At 35.5% G+C, this 25,082-nt stretch overlaps 1 protein-coding gene across 1 annotated transcript; it reads left to right on the forward strand.

The window, feature by feature from the left end:
* Positions 1-1,898: 1,898 nt before the first annotated feature.
* On the forward strand, positions 1,899-24,374 carry LOC149074917 (uncharacterized). Its single transcript, XM_089245865.1, has 6 exons — positions 1,899-2,029; positions 9,993-11,971; positions 12,156-13,648; positions 15,751-15,913; positions 21,102-21,270; positions 22,282-24,374. The coding sequence occupies exons 2-6, from the start codon at positions 10,051-10,053 to the stop codon at positions 22,463-22,465; spliced, it is 3,930 nt and encodes a 1,309-aa protein (XP_089101991.1). The 5' UTR covers positions 1,899-2,029; positions 9,993-10,050; the 3' UTR covers positions 22,466-24,374.
* Positions 24,375-25,082: the final 708 nt, after the last annotated feature.

The following is a 25,082-nucleotide window of genomic DNA, read 5'->3' on the forward strand; positions in this document are numbered from 1 at the left end:
ATTTTTCAGAGACCCTACCTGGCGTATTTCGCAAATTTCAACCAGTTTTAATTTTTCTGAGCCCCCTGTTCTTTTGAGGCCCCCGGACTGTGCCCGGGTGGGCCCATGCGTTAAGATGGCACTGGCTACGCCACCTTTGAAGCCGAGCACTCATTGTCTTTGAAATATTTTCAAATATACTTCGACGCCTCTGCCGAGATCGTTATAAATGCAGGATAGGTTCTAGTTCAGCCGACTAGTTTTTTTCCGACCAGTGGTAAATTGCTGTATGACGATATGACTGGAGTTAGTGGGCGGTAAAGTAGTATGTCAAATAGATAAATTGCTAAAATGCGGTAAAACCCCCCTCGTAACGGTCACCCCCTCCCCTTTCTAGTCCCCTCACTATTCTTTTACGCTTAAATAATAATTTCCCTTGCATAATAAAAGTATACTTTTTATTATGCAAAGCACAGATACAATCAAGAGAAATATATATATATTTCTTTTGATTGTAAAATATTCAAACCAGCGGTTTTAATTATTACATTAATTTCAGAGAAAATCTTGCAAAAAAAAAAGTATATAGCATGATAAAGCAGCTTCGAGATCAGCTAAGGCCGGGGCCTTCAACCCATGGCCCGCTGGACAAATGTGGCAAGAGGCGCATTTATGGTTTTGCCGCCTAGCGCTACACGAATTTTTCCGTCCTTCCCCACTTCTAGTATAATTTTCTCGACTACCCTTTCCTCGAAATTGCCACCCTGTGTTATAAGCCGCTTGGCCTCCTCCTGCTCCTGCAAGTACACTTGTGTCTCTAAGTCACTATTTTTGTCACTCCCGTGCTCACACACTCTTTTAGTCATTCACATGCTCACACACTCTTTTAGTCATTCACATGCTCACACTCTTTTAGTCATTCACATGCTCACACACTCTTTTCAGTCATTCACATGCTCTCACACTCTTTTCAGTCATTCACATGCTCTCACACTTGGTTTGGTCACTCACATACTTCTACATGCTCTAAGTTACTCTTTTGATCACTCACTGACACGGTGCCTTGTTTTATAGGTCACTATTTTGATAATTTATACGTTTACACATGTTCTGTCTTTTTTTTCCTTTGTCAGTCGCATGCTTTCACACTTTGTAGGTCACTCTTTTGGTCATTCACGTGCTTACACGCTCTAGGTCACTCACCGACCCGGTTCTTCGCTCTGTATGTCACTCTTTTGGTCATTAACGTGCTTGCACCCACTATAAGTCACTCTTTTTCTCACCTACGTGCTTGTAAACTCTCTAGGTCACTCTTTTGATCCTTCACTGACCTAGTAGTCTCTTACTGTCTCGGCAGAGGGGGATTTGTTCGGGGTTATACAAATTTTGCTGCCTTTCTCCCATTCTACTCATTTTTCAATTTTTTTTTTTTTTTCTGTTATCAAAAAGTTTGATAACAGATCTTTTACAAAACTTGAGAATGACAACCAATAAGCGTATTGGCTATATTCGTTCGAATGTAATCGATACGCTCGATAGTTGCATTTTTCAAGTTTGATAAAAGAACTTTCATAAAACTTTTAAAGTGTAATTCCGGCCTTAGACTTCGAGAAGGAATAAAAATCGATTCATTTCTGCATATCTTCAATCTAGATTCGTTTCCCTTCATGAGCTTTCAAGGAAGCCACCATGTTGGTTACCTTGGATACGGTTTGTTTGTCCCTCAAACCTGTGGCCGAACAATATCACGTGATCCAAAAAGCCGGAAATACCGTAAAAACAAGGATTATATGGTCACATACCGACATCGTCCTGAAGTTTCATTTTGGTTTCTTAGCGCCACCTGGCGTATCGAGCATTAATTTGCCCCAACCTCGGAAAATATTTTTAGGGCTGTCGGACACAATGTGGCCCAGTTCGAGATGCCTCTCACCCATTGAGGTTGTTGACAGCTCCTCATAAATCTCCAGTTTTTCTATGAGCTGCGGAGAGGACGGGGCTTTCTCTCTTTCGAGTGAAATAACCTTCACTCTTTATTTCTACGTGCAAGGTATGTCTCCAAATCATTTCTACGATTGATGGTTTTTTTTTTGATTTCATCGAACAATTTCACCATCGATTCATGATGGAGTCTCCGATTTGATAGTTTTTTTGTCTTCTTTTTTTTATTTTTATTTTAAATGTCCACGTTACCCTCGTTTAATGGGACGTGACGAGACTGTCCCTGTAAAGGAGGACCTAATTACGAAAATTGAGGTTCACAAAACAGATGTCATTTTGAAATTTTTTTTAAAAAGCGATGATTGGTTTGACATTGATCCACCTTTGATTGATTCACATTGTCTATGCGTATCCATGTGATTAATTTGTTCACAACTTATCCCTAGATCTGCGAAAAGAGAAGAAAAAAAAAAAAGATGGTCTACACTCTCTAAATGGGTTAAAAGAAAGCTATTTTCGTCGTAATTATTAGCTGCATTTTTCTTTAAAATTGTTTTTCCGATTGTTTGTTCTTCTCTTCTTTTTTATTTTGATATATGTTTTGTTGTATTTATTAAATTTGTGCGAAGAAAATATTTTGAGTTGTCAGTTTTGGTTTTGATTTGAGTTGGCAATTATTATTTTTTTAATGGTAATTATTAGCTTTAAGAAAAAAAAGTGAAGAAATTAAAAAGTGGATGTGAAAAAAAATATTATCTACTTTCTTTTTTTCTTAATTATTGAATTTTTCTGCTTTTAATTTTTTTTTTTTTAACTGGCAGAGTTTACTTACCCTTCAGTTCCAAATACGAATTAATTATGAATTATAAGAATAATTATGTTGATAAGACTGCTGTTTCGCTGTGCACATTCCTCTGAGGATTTTCTAACCATGCAGGAATGTACAGTCGAATCTTGTAACGCCCACCATCTGTCCCAAAGAATTTTGACTGCTACCATGAGTTTGGCATTGTACCGGAGGATTATGCTTAGAATAGTGTTTCGGAGAGACGCGCATTACATAAGCAGCACCTTCCTTTCCCGCATTTGTTATGAAATGCCGTATCCGAGTGTCTTAGTGTTACTCCGCAAATAAAATAACCTATTTTTTTATACGTATTCAATTTTGAGATGACAAAATTTTTGTAGCATTGCAAACACTGTACAATTACTTCAAAATATTGTTTGATAAAAACGACGTGCACTTTTGAAATTATTTTAATTCTGCATAAATTCAGGGACATATTTTATAAGTGCAAAAAAAAATATACTGGTGACATTACTTTTAGTCTCCATTAGTTTTATAGTCATAAATTTACTGTTTCTCAGATATTGGAAGGACAACTCTTTTTGACGTTATTTGAATGGAGCAAATCAAAATATTATGACCAGCGAGTGAAAACGTACTGTTGAAAAAACTTTCCTCGCTTGTCAACCTTGAACAAATCAGTGTTATTGTGTTATATGCTCATTTCACGTGTTCCCGTTATCAATAAATCGGGGGTTTTTTTTTAATATGTTGGTTGTTTTGGTTCCTATACACATTCAGATATTAAATGTGTTTTCTGAGATCACACTCTTTATTCTTCGTCATTTGCTCTTACCTGTTGTTGTGCTGACCGATAATAAACAGTGGAAAAGGATAAATCCTCAACTTCTTTCAGAAAAAAAAATGATAAGAAAAATTATGGAAATTCTTGGAAAATGTCACATAGATTTTATTTCCATACAAACAATAGTTGGCCTTATAATGAGTTAACTAAAACAGGTTTTATTTTTTTTACATTATACTCCCATGTATGGAAGATTTGTTCACAGAAAATTTATGGCGCTATAACAGGGTTCGACTGTATTCATGTTAAAAGAGTTGTGCTTCTTTGGTGTTCTTGCTGGTGCTGCCATCTGTCTTCCTTATTTTGAAGCCAAGACTTCAAATGCTTGAATTTTTTTATCATGTTGAATGTCTTCCTGCTCTTTTTTTCAAATGGGAGATTGGCTCTTTCATCCGTGCCTGGAAAACTGCAGAAAACCAGCTTCACCGACCACCAATGTGCGGCAAACAATTTATATGGTTAAAATGTAATAAATATTTTGTAAGATGAAAAATACATAAAGCAGTTACAATGGTAAATGTTGTAAGCATTATATAATAATAGTAAGCATTATAAGCATATGACCATTATACCAGAGAGATGTGGCCTTCCTTTCCCTTGGGACATGCATCATCAGGATCTGGGTTACTGCATGGTTATTTTGATGCAGTGACATTGGAGACAGGGATGCTGCTACAGTATTTTGTTGCACTGCATCAAACGTCTCCAGAATCAATTTAGGAATCGAAATCTTCTACATACAGCTCGTACCAAGTACCCACAGGCATGGTCTCCCCCCCCCCCCCCCACAAAGGTGGGGCTGACAGGGCTCCAGCCGTCGAAAAATTCCTATCTTTTTTTTTTTTCCATGCTATAAATTCGCTATAGAAGGGCCCGTGAAAAGCCTGGTCTGTAACACTTCCGGCATCCATTTTCATGCTGAAGGATTAAGTTTCAATCCCAATTACCCCAAAGCAGAATGTGCTGAAATCTGCTACGTATGTCGCAGAACAATTACTGCTACTGCAGAACAATTTGGAAGAATTTTAAGAAAAAGTGCAAAAAACACTATTACATGTATGGGGATTTTTACCGCAGAACATTTCCAGTCAGCCGAGGGCTCGTCGCAGAACAGTACTAAACATTCTGCTTTGGGGCCCAATTATTTCACCAGGGACTGATCCCCATGAAATTTAAGTATAAATTAAATTTCACAGGTGGTGCAGCCAGGTACATTTGATATTTAATTGCAACTTTTATATGTGTTGTTACTATAAATTTCAATTTTGTACAGATACCTCTGACAAAGATGATTTGTTCTAAAATAATATTTGTTGGTCGAAATGTGATTTCACATTGTTTTCTAAAGAAAAATCTTTTTAATTTATTCTAGGTACTGCCAAAAATTTCATATTAAGTTTTATAAAACACTAAAAAGCACTATAGAGAAAATAATAAAAGACTGAGATGAGAACAACTTTATAATTACAAGATATACAGAAGACTGGATGTTGTGAAGATATTTATTATTTGAGATGTTAATTTTTTAAAGGAAGGAAAAAACTCATGTCTGCCTCTACCGGGAGTCGAACCCGGGTCCCTCGATTGCCGGACGAGTGCTCTGACCACTAAGCTACAGAGGAGATAGAGATTTTCCTTCGCTAGAGCGTATATATGCCGAACGGAACCGTGCAATGGACGGTGAAACCGATCAGCTAATAGCTCATGGACGACGAGCCACCAGAAATACGGGAGTCGAACCCGGGTTCGACTCCCGGTAGAGGCAGAGATGAGTTTTTTCCTTCCTTTAAAAATTAACATCTCAAATAATAAATATCTTCACAACATCCAGTCTTCTGTATATCTTGTATTAACAAGTGGAGAGCGACATTCATGTCAAACTTTATAATTGAATGAAGAAGAAGCGCGATGTTCGATGATAGTTACGATGTTCTCAGCTTATTAGAATAGTTTTTTAAATTTCCCCATGAATAATGCAACAGAAGCATTAGTGATGATATTGGTTTTGAATGCTGGGAAGCTACGCATGAAAATATTTGAGTTTATGCGAGGGGACAGCTCATGAAGGAGGCGTGCGTTCCTCTGAGAAGTCATTATTTTAATTCTTCAAATGGATTTTATAACAACTCAATACCATTGGATTTCTCCTTTTTTTAAAGTGAATTTAAGAAATTAGAAAAGAAATACATATTTTCAGAAGCATTCTTAAAAAAAAAAGTCTTGTAAAATATGGGTGATATGGTCAAGGTTTGGTGCCACTTCCCATGGAGAGTGCATTCTTCTTTCCTCTTTAGAGGCTTTATGATGTGTGCCATATGAGATACCCTTTAGTAGTAGAGATACGAGAGAAAGGAAGATTGTTAGCACAGGTTATATATTATGGTCGTTCTGGAAATGCACCACAGTTACTGATGATGCCATCTACATTCTATCTTTCAAATCTTGTATTTTTAATTATATATGTTTTGTTATAATTATTATATTTTGTTTTATAGCTTTATCATAAAATTTTATACACCTTTTAAATTAGAGTATAATATTCAAGGGTCTGTCCAGACCTTTTTTGTAAAATTTCTGCCTTAAAAAGTCCTGTTTTGTGAAAAAATTTCTTATTTTTGTGAAAAGAATCATTAATTTTGTGAAAAATAAGTAATTCTGCGGGAAGCAAAGTAATGTAGTTAATCTAATGAAATTCCAAATTTATAGTTCCATCAATTGTTATTTTATGAAAGTCCACTTTTCAGGTCCAGAATTTTGTAAAGGGGCTTTTTTATGTCCGGAATTTTGTGACAAATTTTGGCTAGCAGACCCCTGATATTGAAGGAAGAGTATGAATTTTCACACAATTTGTAAAAACCATTACCGGTGGTAACTGCTAAACTTAAATGATCATTTTCAATTTTGTTAAGATATTGATTAAGCTTACTGCGCAAACTATTTATGTAAATATTATTGCATTGATAGAGCATTATTTTTTGTACTGTGTAGATATACAGATAATGTGAAAAATAATTTGATAAACAAAAATAAAATTTTTCGATACAGTGCAATACTTTACTAATTGTAAATAATACATGTACGTGACTTCATATCTTCGTGGATAGATGGCAGTATATTTTTGGAAATCTGTGACCCCCCACAAAATATCCTATCACGAGCCGCCACTGGTTTATGCAACAAATTAAAAGGTCAAAATGCAGTAAAATAATCAAATATGAAATCTGTAAAGATTTTAAAAACTGAAATTTTTTCTGCTTCAAAAGGAAAGTGATACAGAGATCATGGCAAAAGAACAATTGAGTTAGACGTTTAAGACATTACACTGAGAATCTTGTTCTGTGGATGCCAAAATTTTTATGGAATGGATTCAGGAAAAAAATCAAATGCCTAGAGAGTACAAATTCTGTGAGCATTTTCAATTGTTATGAAATTACTCTTATGATAAATAGGACTTGCACTGAAAACAAAAAAATATTAACAGATTTCAAAAAGTAAAATAATAACTTTACTTTTAGCCATGAACAAAAAAGGTTAATAAAAATTAAGTTCTTTAGCCTCTTATCATTGAAAGCAAAATGCCTAAGTTTGAAAAATGTATGAAATCATCTCATTTTATACATCTGATTCCAAAAACTCGTGGATGACAAAGAACAATTTTTCAAAAACTGGCTCACGATACTCTAGATCTTCATAAAATGGGTTAAAAAATTGTTCGGGTTTTTTTTTTGGCAATATTAGAGGAGGTATAATTTTTATTCTACAGATAGCCTATTTAGTTTATCTCAGAACCATTTTTTATATATATATATCTTTTATTACGTTTTAATATATTAATGGTGCAACATGGTGATTAAAGTGTTACTCATTTAACCTTTTACTGCCCGAATTCAGATTTAGATTCATTTTTATAATTTTTTCCCGTTTTGATCCTTCAATGCATGTTTTCTGGACTTGCTCGTGTCCATAGAAACAACATTAAAATTAAAAATATGATTAAATTTTATTCTTCCTTAAAAATAGGTGATTTTAAAAAATTAAATTGATAGCATGTGTTGAAATTCTTGTTTTGCAAATTAAGTTTGGAATCTCACATCTTGGGAGGGGGGAAAATCAATTTCTTTCAAGAATAAAAATATTTTTTTCTGATGAATAAAACCAATGTTCCCAATTTGGAACATTGGCCATTAAAAAGTTAATCTAATATTATGTGCTATAGTCATTGAGGTTCGTTTAAGCGAGGGTGGATGTATTTCTTAAAGGGAGGTTCACTTTGTGATATACAAGTGCTTTGGATTAGAAACATGTTCACTAAATGAATTATGCTCATAAACCAAGGTGCCAGTGTATTTTGGTTGCAAGATATGTTATATATTACGCCCATTAAGAATATTGTTTTCAGTATCTGAAATCTTCTGGGCGGTAAATGTTTCTGTTAACAAAAATTGACATTGCAAAGAATTTTCATAAACACATATTTGTTCACAAAACAGTATGGCAGATGTTTATTTATGTATTGTTTGAAATAATTCTGTGAAAAATTATTTGTATGTAATAACCATTATTAGGCACAGTAATACCTCAGCTTTCGTTGATTTTGGTTATTGTCTATTTCAGTTTTCGTCTATTTTTTTTTTTTTTTGTTGCGAAAAATTTATCTTGGTTTTTGTTGGTTGCCTCAGATTTTGTCGATGTGCCCACTTGACCTCACTGCTAATTTTTGTTATCCTGCTCAGTGTGTCATTGTGTAAGCAGCAACCTTGCGCATATAGCCAAACAATTCCACAGAACCAAAGAAAAGTTCCAGGGCCAGCAGCCCTTCGAAGAAGAAGGCGAAGAACACAATCGAGTTGAAAAAATACGAGAGTGGCATTATATAAGATTGCTGTAATTGGAAGTATGTATGGGATGTCACCATCCATGATAGGTTCCATTGTGGCAAAAAAGGAAACAATAAAGAAGGTTGATGTAGCGAAAGGTTTGAATGTGCTAATGAGAAATATATATCGCAAGCAATTGAAGATGTCAAACAGTAATTACTAATTTAGATCAATCAAAAACAGATGGCAATTCTGTTTCGGTGGCCATCATATGTGAAAAGGCCAAACTGTTGTATGCCGATCTCATTAAGAAAATGCCTCGGACAAGTGCTAGTGCACTTACTTATTTTAAGGCCAGCAGAGGCTGGTTAGAAAAATTCGAAATGGCAATTCACACTGACATGCACAGTGTTACTAGGGACAGCACAGATGTGAGTTGAGACAAGTCTGGGGCAAAATATTTGCATCAGAATTTGAGTGAACTTAGTGTCCCAAGGAATGATCTTGGGATAGTGCCCCAGGAAGTGACCCTAGATAGTGCCTAGATAGTGCCCTTATGGAGGGGGAGTCTCCCTTCCAAACAATAATATCTGCACCTCTTTCCCCCCTTCTTGCCGTCTTCCATATGCTAGAAGAGTCTTCAGAAAGGTATACAAAATGTGAATTGCATGTTAAATTTTCATTTATTCTTTACATAAGCCTTTTATATTCATTTTTAAAATATTAAAAATAATAATTTCTTATTATTTTTAGTTTTACACACTGTATTAATTTTCTATAAAATGTGTTTTTTGTATTATTTTGGGGAGTCTAGAACGAACTAATTGAATTTACATTGATTCATATGGAAATAATTACCTCGGTTTATGCCGGTTTCAGACTTTGCCTATTGTTTTTCAACGAATTATCAACGAAAAGCGAGGTATCACTGTATTTTGTTTTAATTTTAAACATTGCGTGCAATTTGAGTAGGAGTTCTTATTTATCCAATTACAGTATTTGAGGTTGTTTTTAACATGACAAATGTCATGTGTCAGAAAACCGACCAACCCTGATTTTATTGTAATATGATGATCAGTATTTATGTATTATTATTTATTTGCTTTATTTCTGTTGTATTGGCTCAACCCTAAAAAGCTGTAATTAACTGAGATTATTATATATGCAGGCTATCTTTTTTCAGTTTTTTCTTGTTTTGTAATGTGAAGTTCTTTGCATATATGTTGCTATTATGAATAAAAGTCAAAATAGTTTGTGTCAAATTTCTTCTTATTCTCAGTTAAAGGCAAATATTATCAAGCCTGACAGTCAAACAGTAGTTATTTACAACAGTAATTGATCAGTAACAAAACAAATAGTTTATAGGAGCATGTATTCACTAAAACTTCATAAAAAACATGTAACTCACAGATGACATGATATTCCAATCTCTAAGATGCTGTATGATTTTTGACATTTTACTGAGGAAACTTTACTTGCTCTCAATGTCCAACTCTTTCTGTGCACAGATTTGTTATAATTGCTTAATCAATGTTATCAATTATATTCATCTTCAATCTAGATTTGGGTTTAAATTCAATTTTTTTTTTTCCTTTCTTTTCAGATCATAATCGGAACATGCTGCAGCTTTTTTCAACCTAAAAATTTTGATAAACAGCCTGATGGGGAGCCGTAACCAAAACCTGGTCCCAAAAAAACCAGGGGAAAGCCGATATACAACTAGGAATGTTGCCCTTGAAAAGAACAAGCGTTCTGCAAAGGAAATGGCACCATTTAGAGCTTGCAAACAACTTCTGAAATCAGAAGACTGGGGTGACTCCAAGTTTTCACTTCTACCGAAGAGTGGCAGCAAAAAAATTGCAAAACTCGAAAATTCATCATCAAAAGATTTAAAAGGGAAGCATAACTTTCCAAAGAACCGGGAGAAAGTTGTCATCGTGTCAAAGAAATCCTCTTCAGTGAGAGTTGTCAAGAACGGCAACCAGAAATGTGTTAAGGGTGTCCAGAGATCTGTGTCTGTCAAGAAAGTCAGTTATTCCACCTCTGTCATCCTCTCATCTGGAGATGAAAGCGATAGTGAAGATGAGGACGATGATGAAGATGATGAGGAAGAAGAGGATGAGGACAATGATGATGGAAATAAATCAACCATTAAAAAAAAGGAATCTGTGATCAAGCGCACTACATCAAGAATTCAAACCAATTATTGCAGTGCAAAAAAAATTGACTGTAAGCCCGCAACAAAATCAAAGGCTTTAAAAGCTCCGAAGGAAAAATCGAATGGCAAGAAAAAATCAAATACACCAAGTAGAGAATTACGCCCCAGGTTTCCATATAGTGCTACACAGGAGTGGCCTACTGCAAGAGCACATCGTATGGCCAGTCTAAATGCGCTAGCCAAAGTTCATGTTCTGTATGAAAATGAAGGTAGAACTACTGGAGAAACTGAAGAAAATTCTGTGCCAGAGCCATCGTCGAGCGAAGATAGTTCGTCTTGTGATAGCAAAACTGGGAAGGATCTCAAGGAAAAAACAAAAGAAAAGGGTAAGGATGAAAAGAGTAACACTACAGGCAAAAGGAAGAAAAGTTCGGATGGGAAGAAACCTGCCAAAAGACGAAGAGTAGAAGTTGCTCCAGATATTGAGATAATTGATACACGGATGTGCAAACGCATGGCAAGTCTTAATGCACAAGCTATTCTAGCTGCAAGCTACTTGTGTGAGAAACCCAAAAGACGAGAGAGGGTAAAAAAAGAAGACCCCAATATTCCTCCAGATTTTATGAATATTGAAATAAAAAAAGAAGTTTTGGATTACCCTGAACTACAGATTGTTGATCATCAAAAAGAAGAATCACTTAATGCATCTGAAAGCACTATAGAATCCCCACTTTCAATTAACAGTGTTGATGACGTCTCTAAGAAATCGGATGATTTCGAAAAAGTAGATCTTCCTGATTCCAATCAGAAAAAGAAAAAAGAAGAGCAGAATAAAATTTCTTTTTCAGAAATTAATACTGATAAAAATAAGCAGCCTGCTAAACCATCTGAAACTGTTGATAAAGTCAGCTGCATTAGTAGCACATTGGCTTCCACCTCTGTAAGTGAAGTAGGTGTCACAAAGTATACCAAAGTTACAAAAGTAAAAATAAACACAACTAAAGAAATGGAGATTAAAGAAGAAAGCAAAGCAGAGAGGAAAATAGAAAGAATAGTTGAAAAAGATGATGTTGCAATCACTCGTATGTACCATTATCAGTCAAACAGTGCTAGTCAGAGCTATAGCGTGAGGATGGAGACGACGTTTAAGCCTAATGGCAGAAATCCAACTTCAGTGACTGGGTCACCACGAAATGCTCCAATTCCATCTTCTCATGTCATGGGTGCAGTGATGCCCACCCGTCAGAGTTACTATAACTACAACAGACCTGGAGCATTAGCTTCACAGTCTTATCCTATGGGTCGTAACATGCAACCGATGATAGGGATGGACCAGCACATGGCTAGACATTATGGAAGTAGCGCTTTCTCAATGCCTCAATACGGGCATTCTCCTTCTGGACCATACCCATCCAATGAATATGGTAATTTTTTTTCAAAAATTTTTGTATTGAAACCAACTTGTGTTCTTCTTTCGATTGAATCAAAATCTCTTTCTCTCTCGCTTTCTCAAATCTTCTTTACCTATGTTTTCTAAACATCATTGCTTTTTTCTCAAAATATTCCTCATCTAAATGATTATGGACCTTTTGTTTATTTTATTTTTAGGCTATTATCAACCAGCTGGACCAATGATACAACCAGTTCCAGAGCAGTATGTGGTTCATAAGCCTGTACCTTATCATCCTCATTCTCATCCACAGCTACATCAGGCACAGACTCCAGTGCAATCAACATCTCCTAGTTGTGAGAGGTATCCTATGGGTAACAGTCCACACTCCTCATTTTCCCGGCAGCCTAATGCATCAATGAAGTCCTCACGTGAGCCCTCAATTACAAAATGTGCAGAACCTTCCAGAATGGGTGTATCATCTCCTCATAATCAAGTAGCTTCATACAATACCAGTAATCAACGGCATGTTGGTCATAGAAACACTGTCACCCAAGAACTGAGTTCACAGCAAAGGGCTTCTGAAAGACGAATGCACCCAATGATGCCCCAAAAACGTGGTAGTGTTCAAGAGAAACAGGAAAACCCAAAGTATCGTTGCAACCGTCGCCAAAATTATGGAGGTGGTCCAGAAGTACCCACATATTCTTCCTCAGGCTATTGTAGTTACCCTTCACCTGTGTACATGACTCAGCATCAACAGCCCATGCATATTCAACCTTCAAAATCGCACTCTGTATTCAGGTGTCATGACCAGGCTGATAATAAGCATGTCCAGTATCATTCTCCACAGCCATCGTCTGCTGTGCACCCACCTACTCCTCCTGCATTACAACAACAGCCAATCCAGGCTATGAATGCTCCTCAAAAAGCTGAGCTTCCCAAAGTTAATGATGATGTTTATTCTGATCAAGGGAAATACAGTATCAAATGTGAGCAGTATGTGAATAATTCAGTTGTCAGGGATGCAGAAGCACAGAATAATGAAGATGTCATCGATCCAAATAGTAACCTCTGGCGACCCCCTCTTGTTGTTGACATTGACAGCGATAATGAGCCTAGGAACACTAAAACATACATTGAATTGGATGTCCCAAAAGCATGTCCCCAGGAGAAAATTGTTGTCGTTGATGTCCGCAAAGAAGCAAAGGAGAGATACAGCAGAAGACAAGAAACAATGAAAGCGGATCAGTATCAATCCTTGCAGAACAGGAGTGTGGTCCTACGATCCGAGGTCACCGAGTTGGATACTGGCATCAAAACCACACAAAGTAATGTGCAAAATTCTAGAGAAAACAAAGTTGACAAGCAGTCTGCTGGAAGCTCGAAGAATATGCCAGACATAATGTTTATTGAGATGACAAAAAAGAAAGAGCCATCGGCACTGATAAGACGAGCTAGGCTTCATGGGAAACAAAGAACATTTCGTGATTCTGAGAACAGGCCATTAGCTCCGTATCCAAACACCAAGAAGAGTGCATCAGCGGCTTCTTCATCATCATCATCATCCTCTGAAGTTTCTCTCCAAAAAAATGCTTTTCAGCCACAAGTTTCGTTACCACGTCTCATTCTTCCAAAAAAGCCGGAAGCAAGGATAACACATGGTTGGTCCTGGGAAGGAACACCATCTGAAAAATTGGTGTATATTAGTGTAAGTTTGACTAATTCATTTTTCATCTTATAACTAGGTCCCATAGGTGGATACGAGGGCGAGCAAAGGGGGCAACTGCCTCCTTCTTCCCGAAAAAATTTGTATTACTGGCATAGGCGGGAGGGTGGAGGTAAAAAATCTGCCCCCCCCCCAATGCACTATACAACTGTCCTTTACCTTGTTCGAAGAGCCTATATCTGCTTATGCTGGGTCCTTTTCTGCACTAGCTTACTAGCCTTCCTTTTAAACAATCGTCACCTTCCCATTTCATGTGATTGCATTCTCTTCCTATTTTGGCCTGGCTTTGTTTCTCTCACCACTCCCAGCAGAATTTTCTGTTTGGTACAAACAAGGAAAGGGTCCCAAGGTAGTGTCCTAAAAAAATTATGAAAAAAATTTAAATTTATGTAGGTCTACATGTATCTCACCCAGAAACATAAAAATAAAGAAACATTTCTTTGGAGTTCAATTATCAATGCCAGAAAAAATTTTAAATGACAGCAGTTGGCTACTCATCATCTCTCGTACTTAGCAGTGCAAGGTGCATATTAGATGGGGGGGGGGGGGTTATGGCATTTTACTGGTGAACCGTTGATCCTAGCGATATACTTCTGATTAGAAAAAGTTACCAAATAAGGTGTAGTACTCAGATATGTAATTCATGTTTCAAAGGGTTGTGTTGTTATTAAAATAAAAAAATATCTATACTGTGTGTGTGTCCCTGTGTGCACCGAAACCCAATTAGAAGGTTGTTTCCCCGTTTGTCCTGATGCCAGCAAAAGAAAACTCAGTTTCTAGGAGGCCATTCAAGTATTATGTAAGCAGATTTTCAGCCATTTTTGACCCCCCCCCCCCCCTTGTCAGCAAAACAATGACCCCTCAACCCCCCGTCAGCAGTGTAGAATATTTCATATCATCAAAAAGGGGTGGTTGATGATTTGATGATGTAAGCAACCTTCAGACCCCCCTCGTCATCAAAAGTCAGCAAATCCGAAACTCTTCCCCCCCCCCCCTCCCGATGCTGATGTAATACTTGAATGACCCCTAAGTGATATGTTCGCTGATATATTTGAAGAAAGGAGGGAATTTGAGAAAATAATAGTTAAGTGCAGGTAAAATGTTTTTTTTTTTTTAATATTTAGAGCTTTTTTTTTTTCAACTTTGCTCCGATTTTCGAATTTTGAATACCTCAGTGAATATTACACTTAGAAACATAGAATTTTTTTATTTGGCATCAGGGGAGACAGGGCAACAACTTTCTAACTGGGTTTTAGGGCACACTGGGACTGTACAAAAAGTTTTTCTTTTATTTTAATAACTCTACAACCCCTTGAAACGTGAATGGCATATTTGAATACTACACATTGTTTGAAAACTTTCTCTAACTGAAAGTATACCTCTAGGATCAACAGTTCATCAGTAAAATGTCATTACCCCTGTTTGCTATGCACCCGGTATATAAAAAGTTCTTTTCACTTTCGTTGCACATTCTAGTTTTCTTTTCTTCTATGCTGTACCTGATCATGTGTTGTTTGAATGATACCACTCTGGGGTTGCAAGATTTTAAAATTCATTCTTGGCATCAAAAATATTAATATTTACAGGTTTTTTTTAGTAATCCATAATAATTCCGTCAGATTTTTTAAATGTTTCTATGCATATTTAAATGAATAGAATCTGTGGTAATTTTTTTCAAAACTTTTTGAAGACGTCCCCTTGGGACCTTTTCCTTACAACTAATGAAGCATTAAGAATAAAAACAGTGGTAGCTTTACAGCAGCGTAGAGGTTTGAAGGCTAACCTTTGGTTTAATAGATATAGATTCAGTTTCAAATCCCAACTTGGGCGTGAAGACTTGAGCAGCTGATTAAAATATTCTTCACAAATTTGAATGTCTTAGTCTAAGGATATCAATTTGCAGTGATGCGGATAGAATTAATTTAATGATTGAAAAAATACTATGCATGTATCTTTTATTTCAGCATCTGATATTCTGCCAATGAGAGTGACTAAAGTGTTTCTCCTTTCAATTTTTTTTTTACTTTCATATTTCTCGAATTTTTCTATAATAAACTTGTGATCTTTTTCTAATGCTCTTTCAGAACGATGATCCACCATTCTTAAGATTATGTTATTCTGCAATTCGACACCAGGAAGGTGATATCATTAAAGTGCGAGATTGTGTTCTTCTGAAATCTGGAGCTCGCAAAACTGATTTGCCATTTATTGCGAAAATCACTGCATTATGGGAAAATCCTGCTGATGGTAATAAATTTTTTCTGAAGGATTTTTGTAGGGCCAGTCCTAGATTAATCGGGTTGGTTAATTAATCAGTTGTTAGTCATAGTTAAAAATTTAGTTGAGATTGACTCAATCATCCTATTAAAATTTGACTAAAATTTTTATTAAAAGTTAATAACTTATTTCATGAAACTGATTAGGTGTCGAATTATGTTCCTATACATAACATTTCTGATATGTGGCACTATTTAAAAATATATCAATTTTGATGCCTTGATCAAATTTTTCACTAATGGGAAATTCAAGTAGTTTCAAAGAAAACTTGTGGCGATGTCAGTTTCTAAGTGAGTTCAATGGAAGTTGTAGAAGACGAGTCCAAAATTTGTTGTCTTCACTTTTTCGTGTTCGGGAAACATCAGCTTTCTCTTCTTCTTCCCCCCAGTAAAGTTTGTGTAATTTCTGGAGAATTAAGTAATAGTATGAAGATCAAAAGTAGTTTCAAAATCAGTGACTAGTTTAATTTTTTTTTTAATTTTTGTTTTCTTTCTTTTTTTCTTTAAAAAAATGGAATTTTCTTTCTTTCCTGGATCCATCTTCGCATCAGCGAGCTGTTGAAAACTCTCATGTGGAGTATTAATTATTGCTTTCGTATAAGTTGCCATCTGGTGGCAATGTCAGTATTGTGAGCTCTGACCTGAGTTAGGTCTTACCGCCCATGTATGGTCCCGTTCTGAACACATAAGCTCTGAGGAAAGATTGATGTTCTATGCCTTTGTGTAATCCAGTGGTCCAGAGCACTCACCTGTCAAGCAAGAGGATGTGGGTTCGATTCCCCCACAAGGGGAGTTGAATTTTCTTTCTTTCCTGAATTCATCTTCACATCAGCCAGCTTTTGAAAACTTTTATATGGATAACTTAGAATGACATCCTTGGACTAGTTTAAATAATTGATTTTCGAAAAAATTACAAAGTTCCAAGTGAGGAAAATTCCAGAATTTGTCAAATATGTTCAGCATTTTAAGCTGACATTTCTTATCTATTTTTATATCTGTTTCTATTTCCTATAGATTTCTATAGAATTTATTGCTATATTCATTTACATCTAGTACAAAAGCATGAAATTAATAAAAATACTTTTACAACATATAGTCATAAATACTATGCTTGTTATAAATGGTGAGCATTTAAAACTGTTTGATTAAAATTAGATTAAATGGTAAATTTTCAATTGGTTCATAAAATTGAACCAGTTGAAAATTTTAATCAATTGCAGTCCTTATTTTTTCGCAAAATCATTACAACAATCTTCTCTTTGTACAAAAAATAATTCTTTGAATTTTTGAATCGGCATTAAATAGTTTAATTCATTGCCAGAGGGCGCAGTAGCCCAGGTAGATAAGATACTCACCTAAAATACCAAAGAATCTGTAGAGGTGTCAGGAATTTGATACTCGGTTTGTTCTTGTGAGAAACTTTCCTGATGCAGGGGTACATCAGAAACTGTGACATGACCACAGAAAAAGATTATCATAGGGAGTCCCACACCAAAGGGTTAGTGCACCTACCTTTCGGTGAGTATTAAAAAAAAAAGCTGCCATTCAGAATCAGCAATAAATTGTACGCCCCGGTCTAATTAGCCAACGTGTGCAGAAAATAACTGTGGTGTGACAAAAAGGATCAAATCATCATTGCCAGAAACTGTTTCTTTCAAAATCTGGGATTACATTTCAGTAAATGTAATTTACATGTCTATATATAGTACTGTGTGACTTCTCCCTTATCATAATTCTGTGAGTTACATAAGATATTATTAAAAGGTTACTTCTATATCAGGTTATATTCAGATAATTAAACTGTCATTCAAGACGACAATACTTCGGTTTCCATAAACATGCAGAAAATTTTTCAAATTTTTTAAAATTGAGAAAGGTAATACCGTATATACTCGTGTATAAGCCGACTCCCCAACTTCAGGACAACCAAAACCGCAATAAATTGAAAACCCGTGTATAAGCGGACCCCAAAAAAATCCGTGCATTTTAGAGAAAAAATATTCTTATCATTTTTATATATTTAATAAATAATAAATTCTTCATATATTTTTATACAAAATGAATAGTTTCCGAAGATTTACACAACAGAAAATGATTCAAACTTTGTAATCCATTTCTTTTGAGTCTCCAAGCCCATCGTAATCCATCAGATCATCATAAGGGGGTGCGGCATCTTCGTTTTTATCTTCATCTGGGCTATCGCCATTGCACTTTCAAAGAGAATATCATCTTCAGTTCCGTCCATCGCATTGCTGACGCAACACTTTTTCAAGGATCGGCAGAAACAGAATTTCACGCCTCATGTATCCATTGGCACACTAGGCCAATGTCAAGTTTCTTCAAGGCACCACTTTTTTTTTTGTAGTTTCTTTATCATCGGAACTCATCCATTCGATCCACAAATTCCTCAACTAGTCTTTGAGACGCTTGTTGATGCTCACATCTAAAGGCTGTACAATCGACGTTAGCCCACCTGGTATGAGGCCGTTCAAGTATTACGTAAGCAAATTTTTAGCCATTTTTGACGCCCTCCCTCCCCCCCCCCCCACTTGTCAGCAAAAGTCAGCAAACTACTGACCCACCTCCTCAGCAAAATTTCGTCATCAGCTCTGCCCCTCTGAATCCTAACTCATATTTTCATGAAGGGTGGTTGATGACGTAAGCATTATCCAAACCCCGCCCTCCCCCTTGTCAGCAAATCGGACCCCCCCCCCATCGATGATGACGTAATACTTGAACGGCCCCTATCAAAGCCAATGATGTTTTCGATTTCTTTCCCTCGGCTTCGACATTATCAGTTCCGTGGGGTTTGAACATATCCCATACCAATAATGCCGGATTCTCGAACACTGCTACAAAAATGACTACTGATTGTGGGGTCGATATTTTCTCATCAAAAACTGACCCGAGTATAAGCGGACCCCCCACTTGAGGAACGAATTTTTCCACAAAAAAACTCGGCTTATACACTAGTATATACGGTATTTTGCGTTCAGATTAAGTAGCAAATAAAAATTTAACATTAATTGATTGAGAAAAACTTGAGTAATCAATTTTCATGACTGAACTTGTTTGCATAACTAAAAAATTTTTTCCCTCGCATGAATGGGGAGATGGGAATCAGCGTGGTCACACACACACACACACACACATAGTTCTACTTTGTTTAACGAATCACTCCGCTTACGAGGTCATATTTTTCGGTCTCCCAAGAGTGACTTATTAACGAAGTTTGACTGTACAAATAGTTGATTTTTTTGTCAAATACCTACATCAAATTATTGAATTTGTCATAAATAAACTATCAGATGTGTAACGATAGTCACACATAATAAGATCAATTATTCAGTAACTAAGCTGAAGTTTGAATTGAAGTCAGCTTTACACCTTTATCTATATATATAAAATTGATTTTCTGTGTGTCTGTGTATGTTCTCTATACAAATCTACAATTTTAGATCGATCGTCGCCAAATTTTGCATATATATACCAAATGGGACCCGACTTGAACGATAGGCTACTTTAAAATTTCGTCAGCCCAGGGCAAATGCCCCAAATGGGCAAAAAACTGTCCGGCAACAATGGTTTTTGGGCCTCAACAATCACTTTCCGAACGTTTACTTTGGTTACCGTGGTTCCCTAGCAATGCGTTTCAGACGTGTATATGCCTTTACAACGGTTTGTCACTTCTTTAATCCTGTTAGTATATGTATAATAGTTTATGCCTTTATAATGGTTTGCCACATTTTCAATGAGGCTTTTTGAATAGACAGCATCGCTTTGAGAGTCAGAAAAAGGGTGATCCTCATAGAAATCAGTGCTAAAATTGTCGATTTTACTGTAGAAATGCAGAAATTAGTGGGATTTTCTGCCCCATCAATAATTTTAAAAATTGTATTGAATTCTCGATTTTTGAAATATTCAGTTCGCTTAGAGATATACGAAGCCCAGGAGATTAAATATGAAGTAATTAGCCAAACCTATACTTTTGAGTTGGATATTCGAGCAATATCATTGATTTCATTTATATCTTCTCAAGTATGAAAATTAATGTCTCCATATTGTCTCTTTTGATATTTATTTGCATCAATTCATGTGGGTTAGGATATTTTAAAATTAGTTATGAGCCCGTGAAAAGTGCATCGAAAAAATTCCACAGCTTTAACTAAGGATTTTTGGAAGCTGGAACAGACAGATGGATAACTTGAAGTTCAGGGGGGGGGGGGGGGGTTATCGAAATACCTAGCGCCCCTTAAAAAAACAAAAATATCCATTCATTTCTACGTTTCTGTGTAAATCTAGATTTGTTTATTTCATGAATCGCGCAGGTCGCCATATTGGTTAACTTGGACACGGTTTGTATGTCCCTCAAGAAAAAGAGAGGGAGATATCGCGTGATCCAAAAAAGCCTCATTGAAGAAAACCCAGGCAGCGCCGGGTATTATAGCTAGTATATATATATTCTGTATGTTACATCCAAAGTCCTGACACTCTGCAAAGTAGTGTGCCATTTTCTTGATTGATCATTTTGCAAATTAGCCAAAAACTGGTCGTCTACTTTGCAAAGAGCCTAGACATTGGCCTTAACATTTATAGTAGTTCATATTCTTACATAAATCATGCCTTTTATGTGAATATGCTTGTAAAATTTTTCAAAAAAAACGCAATTACTTTTAAATCTTCATAAGGAAATCTGTAGCCTTTCTTGATTCAATATTAATAAAGATCAATGCTATTGGAGGTTGTTGATGTGTGACATCACATGGTATGTAGTACAAAATAATGTTTCAAAGTCCATTTGTGTGAGTATGAGCACGTTTTTTTGAATGATGTTTGCCCAATATGATGTAATATTCAACTGCAGTATATCAATTTTAGAAAATTTATATCTTCTTAGCACATATCCCATGGGGGGGGGGGTGGCTTGTGAAGCTATAGACAATAGGCAATTTATAATATCTAGTGTATTTTTGTTTGGATTATTCTTTATATTCTAGATACTTGGTTTTTATTATTATCTCATTAAACAACTTTTATAAATCTTGCATACTTATATGGGTGGTACGAGTAACTCAAGCCTTATCCTTAACGTACAAATTTCAAAATGTTGTAATATGTGGAAGAAAACTTTTTTTTCATAAATTAAAATTTTTTACCAGGTGAAATGACCATGAGCCTTTTGTGGTACTACCGTCCGGAGCACACAGAGCCAGGGAGGAAACCTTTTCACACTGAGGGAGAGATTTTTGCATCAAAGCACTGTGATACAAACAGCGTTGCTTGCATTGAAGATAAATGCTATGTTTTGACATTTGGCGAATATTGTCGGTAAGTTACTCCTGTAATATTTTCAATGTTGTAAAAAAATCATGATAAAAATTTGGGACAAATAAAATATATTGGGAAAAAATTGGGATTGGATTGGAATTTTTTTTTTTCTCACAAGGACCGATCAAATCAAATTACACCAAAACAAAGGATCAATTAAAAATAAGATGAAACTTGTTCTCATCATGTCAGGAAAGTAAAAGCGCGCATGATAAAAAAAAAAAAAAGATGCTACACAAAACGTAAAACAATGGGGTAAATTGTAAGCAATTATAATTTGTCATAAAAACCAATGGCTCTAATGAATTTAAAAATGCAAGAAATGCATTGAAGTGGCTATTTAAAATGTCACTAGCTGAATGATGACTATGATCAAAGTAGTCATAAAATGATGCCGATGTGTACAACTAAAAATATGAGCAATGGACTTCAACAATGTGAGCACTCTAGTTGTTATCTCATAATAAAAGATATGATTGTGTGTCTTATGGGCAACTGGCAAGCAGAACTTCCTCGTGCTGTTGGTCCTGCAGCTCAAAGCAGGGATGTACTTACTTCTCGTAAGATTTAAAAGTAGTCACTGGCAGGTACCAAAAGGCTATTATCAATGGTGGATGCTATTTGAGCTGCTGTGTCTGCTTCCTCTTTTTCGTGTTCCAACGTATGACCAGGTATCCAGTAAAGTTTAAGATAATGTATTGCATGAAAAATAGCATGTATGAGTGTGAAATGCTATAGAACAATGCATCGTTTGTGGTTACATCATATACGATGGAGAGCTTAAAGAATAGCATAAAGTTCCGCAGAATAAATTGAATGTGTCTAGTAATTTGAAAGATGTCTTCTCGCACAGCAGATTGCCATTGGTGTAAACGGGGAAGTGCTTGTAATACACTTGTCCCTTGAGAAAAATCTGTTGTGTTATCAGTATTTTAATTGGGGAGTCATTGATTTCCTCACGAATTTTATAGTTAATCGAGTATTCTTTTGTTTTTCTTCTTTTTTTTGTAGCTATCGTAAGCATTGCAAAATGTTGGAGAGTACATGCGATTCTCCAGTTTCGGTCGTGCCACCCATAGATGACTATCCAAGAAGAGACAGGCTACCACCAAGTTACATCTCACCAGAAATGGTTTTCGTCTGCCGTAAAGTTTATGATTTCAGACAGAAAAGAATACTTAAAAACCCGGTTTAAATTTTGTTTTCTTTCTTCTCATTTGATGAGCCCTGAATGAAACAAATTTCTTCTAAAATTTCATGCTTGAATGACTTGAAAAATCCCTCTCCTACTTTGAAATGTGTGAATATATATATACATATATGTTTTTAATGCTTAGAACTTCATTTCCCTCCCCACTATAAACTGTTATTTCAAAAACAGTAATATTTTGCTCTTTGTTTTCGTCTATTGTTGGGTTTCATGAATATGTGTTGTGTCGAATTATGTCTTTCTTCAGTGGCTGGCTGATAGCATGTCATGATCAAGGAAAAAATTAAAATGAGCGTTTGTAATTAAAAATATATTGCTTTTGAATGAAGATTTATGATCCAGCTTCCAGTTCGGTGAGCTTATTTGTATGTTGATTGAAAAATATTTGATCTGGGAGCAGGAAATCATAATTTAATAATGTGCAAGAAGAATATCTTCAAAACTGTGTTGCGGCTGTAATGTTCCGAGATAAATGTTACTTTGATACATTCAATTACTTTTTTATTAACAAATTGTTGATGTCATAAGTGGCATGATGAGGAATTCATAGATTATTCGGGTATACCTGAGATATTAAAGGCCTGCTTAATATTCAAATTAGCAATTATACCTGCCCACCTAACACAAGCCATGAGAAAAACTGAAAAAATGTTTCAAGTTTCTCTTCTGAAAAGCTTGTGTCGTTGATTCAACTTCAAAGTGCAGATACTTTGCTTTTTTTAATATACATATTTGTTTGCGTTCATATATGATTGTTTGTCATTATTTCATCGTGTACATTAGAGTAAGTTGAGACATGATCAAAAACGAAGCAGCCACTGAAGAATGAAAGAATTATTGAAGTCTTTCCAATGATGTATCTCTTATAGTTCTTATGATCATTCGTTGATTATACACTCTCATTTTTTTATATATAATGTATATTTCTATTTCTTTCTATGTGAATGTTTTCCTTGAGATTTGTAATTTCCCATCATGATTTTTTTAGTGAACTTTTGCACTTGCATCTATGACATTTTTTTTTTCATTGTCTTGAAAAGCTGCACACTGATATTTATGGATTTCCATTTACTAAAGAAGTGGCTTTCCCCCATAACTCAAGTAGTGGAGAGAGAGCATGTACTTTTATATTTTATGTACAGAATTATAATCCCATTTCATCATTGAAAATTTATTTTGGTAACCATCATTATATTTGTAAATCAAAGAGATGGCCTTTTCAATGTGTGAAATTCATTTCAAAGATCAGATCAAATCATCATTCAGAATTTTCTTTTCCATGATTGGACAATTTTATCAGATGTAGCTCAAATATCATATGTATGAGGTGTCCATGTAATCTCAATGAACAATATGTTTCCTTATCATTGTTGCATCATCAGTACCATGTAGGTCTTTTAAGGTATCCCATTTTGAACTCGCATAACATACAGTTAAACATAAGATTACTATAGAACTGCATTTTTGGAAATGGATTAACTCTCCTCAAAAGTTTTTACTATTTCTTTCATCCTTATTTTCAGGTTTCCAGAATTTTCTTTTATCTTTTTGTTACTAATTTTAATTGAAGTTTTTTGGACTCCATCCAGAATGTGTCTTGCTACTTGGGTTGAAAGCCACTTCATTCTTTTTTAATTGAATATCTCTCTCTCAGTTGTGCTTGTGAGAACACTGCTTTGATTAAAGTTTAATTTTTATGAAAATGCCTCAAACAACTATTGTGGTGATAAATATAGCTTGACAGTTGGACTTGAGTTCTAAGCTGTTGTTAATCCATGCTTTTGAATCAAGTTCCATGCAGTGCATCTTAAGAGCATCCTGTGCTCTCAGGCAAAGTTATTTTTCTGACCCACCTGGCTTTTAAGAATTTCAACCAGATTCCATTTTCACAAGTCTCCCCCCCCCCCCCCCCGCACTTGAGTGGCATTCGTTAAGACAGCACTGGTTCCATATAGGTTTTCTGAAATTTATTGTACTTTGGGAATTTTTCTTCTGATCATAAACAAGATTCTAACAACTAAACAATAAATGAATTTAGGATGTGATTTGCTTTTGTTTTGTCATGCTCAACAATGAATAGAGCGTGACAACTGATGTCATAGTTTTTCATTGAACGATGCCATAAGAAATCTGATCTTGGTTTCATCTTGCATTGTAAGCAAATTAGTCAGCCAATCATCTGGTGATGTTTCACTGAGATATATAATGATTCCTGGAAATTTAATGTCATCCTTCAATATAAAAGTAATGACGCATTGAAATATTTGAGAAGTATGCAATATTTTGTTTGAAATTTCTAATGATGAACTGAAAAGAAAAAAAAATTGGATTTGAATGCTCAGGATCTTTTCTTTAGAACTATAACGGTTCATTCACCAATTAAAACTGTAACATCAAGAACGGGGGATCTGAAATAAAAACAGAAAAATACATGCCACCAGATTATTATTTCTCCCTTATTATTCTGATTTGTACAAAGTACAGGTAAATCACTGGCCCATGTGGTTATAATGGTTCTGATGGATTGGTTATTGCTTGTGAAATCTTTGAAAAAAATGTCACATCTGCTTGAATTGTTTTGTCGGAGCAGCAATAACATTGT

Source organism: Pholcus phalangioides, unplaced genomic scaffold (genome assembly GCF_987345545.1).
Source record: "Pholcus phalangioides strain wild (caught in Gottingen) unplaced genomic scaffold, Ppha-v1.0 ptg000016l_1, whole genome shotgun sequence".
Taxonomy (NCBI): domain Eukaryota; kingdom Metazoa; phylum Arthropoda; class Arachnida; order Araneae; family Pholcidae; genus Pholcus; species Pholcus phalangioides.